We start from the raw sequence: 7305 nt of genomic DNA, 5'->3' as shown, positions 1-7305 counted from the left end.
TATTTAAAATGTTCTTACTTCAAACTACAGGATTTTCCTCCCTTTTTGATCATGATTTCAAACTTGAACTTCCATCTACTGAAATAGGCCAGATTAATTAATGGAGCAGATTTCCTTTCATCTCAAGAACAGTAAACCATTCAAACCATATGCAAAATACTGACATACAACTAGGACTTGCATATTTGTACACGTTGTATTCATCTGGACTTTGTGGGGATATAACTGTCTCAAAGTGTCTTACAATAATGATTTTAACTTCTTAAATACAGAAGACAAGCAATAAATACTCTTCCTAACTGCACTACAGGTGCCATAATATACCTTTAAGAACGAATTATGCCAGTCCATGCTCATCTGCAATCAGTACATTAAAATGTTTAGCTTTTCTGTCTTTTTTTCTCTCCTTTTCTTTTTTCCTTTAATAACAGTCTCATGCTAAAAGCCTGCCATTTCTGTTGGAGAAAGACAATTCCAAGGAAAAAATCCACTGTAAGTGTAAGCCTAATGTCCCTGTCCCCCTAGATTTTATGTCTACAGTTCTGTCTACATTTTGTACAATGACTCAATGAAAGATAGAAGTGAGTAGTCAAGAGAAAGATATACTTATTAGAATTATGACTTTTATTTTTATTCACTAGAGCAACATTGAGGAAAGAATTTTTACATACAGGTTTTTTAATCAACTTTACAAGCAAATTCCAATATACAGTATTTACTCTGGCCTGGGTTAAAAAACCAAAAACAACAAAGCGGATAGTAAGGGTACCTCTTGTTCTAGCTAGTGTTGTATTGAAGATTTTGCTACACAGGAGTTATGTTGGTTTTATGGTGGTGCTTTTACAATTAAGTAGGCAGTGAGCAGCTTTACCATAACAGTGACTGAATTTCCTCGACAGCACAGTTGTAAGATGACCATACTGAGCCCTACCACCAGGGTCACATTAAATCCACTCTGCTCAGAAAAAGCCTCTGTAACGAGATAAGGAACAGCTACGGAAGCCCAATTCAAGAACTGATTTCTTGAATTTCTTTATGGCAAGAAAATGTCGATATTAAGATGATTATGTGCTGTGCAAAACCAGAAATATTTCCCCCCCACAACATGCAACCTACCCCAGTATGACGCTTTAGACTGTGCATATGGCTGTGACATGCAAACAAAGGAAATCACGCAAATGGTTTTCAGTTTTCAGGCATCGTTACAACAAATCTGTGTTTGGATCAAGGATGAAATGAACTGTACTGACCTGTGATGCAGTCTACTTGCTCTGCCTACTCTCACTGCTACAAGATAGAAAGTTGAGGAACCGCTTTTTTTTCAGAACTGTATCAAAACTGCGTCATTTTGGATTTTCAGGGCCTTCGTAATTATTTCGAGAAAGTTGGAGAGATAATATTGCACTTCTTTTCTCAAAACCGTATTCTGGGATCATTATTCTTTAAGAGCTATGCTAGTCCTAGGGAAATTTTACCACTGGCTTTGATTGGCAGTAGGAAGTGCTAGCTCCAGGGAAGGGAAAGGTAATAATGATCTGGCTGTATCATCAGTGTTAGAATTCCACGGTTAAATTAAAGTCATTGCACAACAAAAACTCAGTACACTTTATGAATACTTTTAACCATGCTAGAGTGCATATCGATCCTGTGAAAGTGATGTGAGAATACCTTGGAAACAGCAACACTACCGGGGAAATTTGTTTCAAACAAAAGCCACACACAGCAGGAGGCATCTAGATTATTTTAGGCACAACTCCAAGCAATAAAGCTCATTTAAAGTGCAATTCTGGTCTCTTCTTTTGTGTTTATTCACTTGTTAAAATGCGCAATTGCCTCTGTACGCACATACTGAACAGTAGATTAATACTTTTGTGAATATTGCACAAAAGAATGAGAAATCAAAACAACAACCAAAAAATGGCAATAAATCAGTTTTATAAACCTAAAAAAAGACCCCTGAAGATATCAAATACTTACACATTTTGGACAATCTGCACCAGTACTGATGATGTATCTGCACCTTCCATAAGGTAGATATGATACCTGAAAATACTCACTTAATCCCACTGGACAAGCACTGTCAGTGCCCTCTCATCCATCACTCCCCAAACCCCATCTTCCACCGAGGTGAGTTTCAAACCTCACTTCACCACTTCTCTCCCAGCTGCCCGTCTCCTGGCAGGCTTTGCCATACTCTGGACTTACTATACGTGCAACAGAGCCTTCCCTGGTAAAGTCTGAAGAGCCCAAACATGCAGGTGCCTTAGAGGGATGCGAGGTTAGCAGCTGAACACAAACACAAGCCAGGCTTGCATCTGTCTCATCCATGAGCAAATCCTGCTGGCTCCAGCTCAGTGTCTCACTAATCTGCCAGAACAAAATGGGGAAACGCTATAAAAAAGGACTATAATCTATTTACGTTCCTTTAATACATATATACACACCCATATAAATATAACACTCTCTTCTGGAAAGAAAAATTACAAACTGTCTTTTGAATAAGAACCTTGGTCATCTCAATATCCTTGGCTTCGTTTGCTTTGATCATCTCCTTAATTTTCAGTAAAGGTGCAGATACGAATAAAGGTGTAGATATCTATACTTTTAAATGTAAACATAAAAATTGAAACATCACTAAATCAGGTTGGCGACACCTCCAGAATAAGAAGCAGAAGCTGATGAATTTCTGCCAACAGCATTAGGTGAAAATTCTATTTTTACACAAAATCATATACAACTAATGATAAAATGAGCTCCTCTTCAAGGAAAGTAAACTTAAAAAACACACCTTCCATAGAAATCTATATGGACCGGAAAATTAATGAGGAACCTGATCATTCCCTCAGCAGTCTTTAAACTCCTGAGAAACACAGTTAGCTGCCAGGAGCTAGTTCTGGGGAAAATAAAAAGTGAGTTTTATTTATTTTTTATTTTTATTTAAGTTAATATGTATACTATGTACCACTAATTCAATGTTTTTTATGGAAATAAATTATTACCGGAGCGTAATTGTTAATGCAATCTTAAGTTTCTGATCCTATACCAACAATTAACATTATTTGTCATGTTATGTCTTGCTTACATTGTCATCGCCTCAGTTCACAGAAAGTCCTGCAGGTCCCTTATTTCAGACTGATGTAAGTAGTTCTGAAAAAGAATCTCCCCCTACCCATTTTCTCCCCACCCAAGCTTTTAATTTTTCCACTTCATCGTCAGTTAAATAAAATTAAAGTGTGAGAAATCCAAAAAAATTCTTGAATATCAACTATGTACTGAAAACTCAGGTGAAATGACTCTTTTTTTCCTTCACCCAGTTGAGGTATCCATCAGGATACCCCCAGTTAAAGGGCTTAGATTATAGAAGCTGAATATTGAATTCATTTATGAAATGTCTACATGTACTCACTTTAATTCTCTCAAAGAAAATACTGTAATATGTCAATGTCCTACAGCCAGAGCCTAGAACAAACTAACACTATGTTGCATTTGCCTGGGATTATGTGGTCTTCAGGAAAAGATTCTCAGCCAAGTTGTTGCAACAGCCTTCTGCTGCTGATTTTAAAACCAACTCGAGAACAGGAAAAGAAGAACCCAATTAATAAGATCCAAAGAGTCACAGGAAAGACGGGAAGAATTGGAGACGGGACGTAACACCAAATTTCTGGAAAGCTTTCTCACTGGATATGCGCACATGAAACCCGCATCATTTGTGTCATGGTCCCAGAGTGCACCAAGACTACTTTCGGAAAAAATACTTCCCCTAGACAGCACAAATATGTAGATTTTTTTTTTTTTAATGCTTAATTTCCCCAAAAAGCTCCTTACCAGTTATCATGCACTTCTTCAGAAATTACAAAAACAAAAAACAAAAACAAACCCCACAATCAAACAAACAAACAAAAACCACCCCAAAAACCACATCTTTGAAAAACTCTTAAGAGTACCAGCTCTGGATTAAGACATAATAGGATTGCTCAAAGCAAATAAGTGGGGTTAATTTTTTTTCCTTTTTAAAAAATAGTTGTATTTTTAATATAAGTTTTATTCTGTAACATAGTTTCAAATTCTTACACATATGGCAAAGTTTGTGCAAAATTTCAAGTCAGGTACTTCAGAGCCTTTCAATATTAAACAGAAATCAATAAATACAAGCAGAACAATAAAAGTTTAAAATATTAATTAAAATGCATGTTGTGCAACCTCAACATGGGTGTTCTGGACCCCTTATTCCCAGAGGCTCCCTACTTACCAATTCCTAAGAGCCTGCACTGGAAGGTTTGGACAAACATCCTTAGCACTGCATTTCAAGAACCTACCCGGTAATGTGTCTATTCAACACAACAAAAACATACCACAATCATTTAACAAATGAGGATGTTTAAGCAAGAAGATGCGTTTCACCCTGTGAAAACTGCCTAACGTCTGTGAACAGTGAAAACAGGATAAATAAAGAACGGAGCAACTTCAGATTACAGCAAAACAAAACAACACAACCCACCCAACCCATCAGATTAAATAACATTAAATATGTCAGTCTTGAGAGAATGATAAATACAAGGATTTTTGCATAGGCCTCTGGAATACAGAGTCAGAATTATGGCCAATAAAACATCTGCTAGTCAGTCTAATTTTCTACCACTCTGACCTATCGAGTACTCAGAACCAAGAAGTTAGACAGAACAGCAATTTCATTGTCTAATGACTCAAACAGAGGTAAGGAATTATTTCTGCCATCCTGAAATAAATAGTGCAGCATTCTGGCATTTGTGGTCACCATAGACTTCAGTATTTGCTTAATTACTAAGATTGCAATACCATCTTTATTAGAGACCGACGATAAAATAAAGCACTCTCGAGAAACTGCACAGCTCGTAACAGCCTCAGAACACGGCAGGCTGGACAACGCAAACCCTAAAGAAGATGCAATTTGGAACAGTGACTCAGGATTTGCAGGGGCAGGTACAGCAGGCTCCAAGGCAGTCACAACACGGGGAGTGCGTAACGGCGTGGCATCGTGCGGTGAGATGTGCGAACAGCCTCAGTGCGTCTTTGGTTTCGGGAGGCGGGAATGCCGACCGGAGGGCATGCTGTCCCCAGAATGCAAACCAGAAGAGTGCATCTGCACGTTTTCCTTTCTCTGGACTGGTGGCCTTGGGATGTTAGACTTTAGGGAAGTGTTCTGAGGCTCTGGAGGTACTGGTGTGGATTTCTGACTGCTCACTTGCTTGGGTTTAACAAAGGACGTAGTTGGTGGGCGAAGTTTAGACACTTTCTGACTCTGTTTACCCTTTAAGTTATCCTGCCCAGATGTTGGCTGTGGCTGAGTCGAACTACTCAGTGGTAGAAGCTCACATTCCTTGGAAGCAGCGGAATTATCTGCAGATCGTATGGGAACGGCCATGGTAGGAGGCACTAAAGCAGTTGGGGGTTTCGCGATTCTCGAAGTCTTTGGCTGAGAAGCCTGGTTTGTGAATGGGGGTTGACCTTTCACAGGTAATCCAGTCTGCACCTCTGGAGCATCGGCTCGTGCAGAGCTCTGAAAGTGGGAACGAGGTGGCAGTGTACCTTTCTTATTACCAGCCACCTTGCCAGGGTCTTCAGTGTTTTTGTTTTTCAAATTGTCCAGATATGATGTATTTTCATCTTTTGTGTTTAATTGTATGCTCGCTAAAGAGTTTACGTCACTCAGGTTATTTGGGAGAGAGACATTTGCAGCATTTGGATTCTGATGATTTCCATTGTCATGCAGATCTGGTTTAGGATATTCACTGTGGGCCTCGATATGTGGAGTTTTTATTAGTTTTCCCTGGGCGAGGTCTGTGGAATTGGGAAGGCTGCTGGAAGGCTGTAGTACTTGAGGCTGTTGAAGAGAACATAATACAAGAATATATTAGGCAGAGAAGACACCCAGATACACTCAGAATCCAAGGTGAGCTGACTGGATGCTTGATAAGGGCTGTATATCTGGGTTTTTAAATCAAAACTTTGACTTTGGCAAAACGGGATGGGTCATGGGATGCGCACAAATGGAACTCGTAACTGAAGTGGAAAAAAAATATACCAGCACTGAAATAAACAACAACATAAAGACAAAAAAGAAACAGATCGGCTTAAAAAGGAAACATGAAGAAGGCATGGCTGATGGTTTCACCCAAATCTGCAGGACAGGGCAGGAGTTAACATCGGTGCAGATCAATTCTAATGAAGTGCTTAACCCAACGCAACAGCTGCGTCCAGCTTTCATTTCTGCTCACTGCATACCGACCTCAGCGATCCCAACCCTTCTACTGCACAGGCAGGAAAGGAGTTGGACGGACCACATGAACTTACAGGCCGTTCCCTTGCCTTACTGAGGCCAGAAAAACTGGCTACTGACTAAGCTTAGGTAACTGTTTTACCTTGGAGTGATCTTAAAAGGGCTGATAAAGAAACAGAGTACATGTGAAAGTAGAGACCACACTCTACCACACTGATAACCATGGGATAAAGAGAACTGTAGAAGATTTTACATTTTATCAGAAGATACAATCTAATCAGACACGCATCAGACAAGAGAATTGCCAGTACCTCTTCTGGGTAATTTCTATTCTCTTTGCTCTCCCCTGTAAAGAGACTTAAAAGATTAATGGCGCACTAGCTTCACAATACATCCTAGACCGGCAACTTGGATACAGATCTTGGAAGCATGACTAAAAAATTCTGCAATTCGTGGCAAAACCCAAAATCTATTAAAACCTAAACCACAGTTTTAGCAGGTTTGGATTATTTTTCCCATTTTCTTTACATAGGAGGGGAACTGAACTCCTACCAACTAGTCATCACTCAACTACTGGGATTCTTACCAGTTGACAGGGTGCATGTACACAGTAAACAGTCTTATTCTGTTTAGTAGTGAAATAAATAAAAAAGAAGCAATGGTTGTTTTTGAAAGATTTGACTAAAAGTGTCATTTTTGTCACTCTCCTGAATTATTCACAAGTTCTAAAGAAAAAACCCATTATTGGTCTTTTTACCTCTTCTTTGACCAGCAGGAAGAATGCAATGATAGCTGTGCAAGCCAGATTCCTGTTACACTTTTAGGGCCATAGCCCATCTCAGGACTCTTTAGGCATTTCATCTTTTCCCTAGCAGGATTACTACTGAAAACTGAATCCTCAAAATTCCTCATCAAGAAAAAAAAAGAAAAGAATGGTTAATAAGAGGAGAATCAAGGTTTCTCATTCTATTTGTTATTTATGAGCAGTTTCTCCCTTTAGAATGTAACAGGTGTCTCGTAAGGAAAGGCAAAATCTAGACTAGTGACAT

The 7305-nt window shown here is 39.0% G+C and overlaps 1 protein-coding gene across 15 annotated transcripts in view; it reads right to left on the bottom strand.

Annotated features, from left to right (window-relative positions):
* Positions 1-603: 603 nt before the first annotated feature.
* CCSER2 (coiled-coil serine rich protein 2) overlaps positions 604-7305 on the bottom strand; it is a 62273-nt gene continuing 55571 nt past the window's right edge. For 12 of the 15 annotated variants that reach the window (XM_040070632.2, XM_040070627.2, XM_040070640.2 and 9 more), the window contains one exon: positions 604-5860. In XM_040070632.2, the coding sequence (XP_039926566.1) occupies positions 5039-5860 (822 nt within the window). In that variant the 3' untranslated portion in view covers positions 604-5038. The remainder of the gene's footprint in view (positions 5861-7305) is intronic. The other 3 variants (XM_040070634.2, XM_040070643.2, XM_040070635.2) reach the window with 2 other exon arrangements.

The sequence above is a fragment of the Hirundo rustica genome, chromosome 8 (assembly GCF_015227805.2).
Source record: "Hirundo rustica isolate bHirRus1 chromosome 8, bHirRus1.pri.v3, whole genome shotgun sequence".
NCBI classification, from domain to species: Eukaryota; Metazoa; Chordata; class Aves; order Passeriformes; family Hirundinidae; genus Hirundo; species Hirundo rustica.
This window is presented reverse-complemented; position numbering and strand designations above follow the sequence as displayed.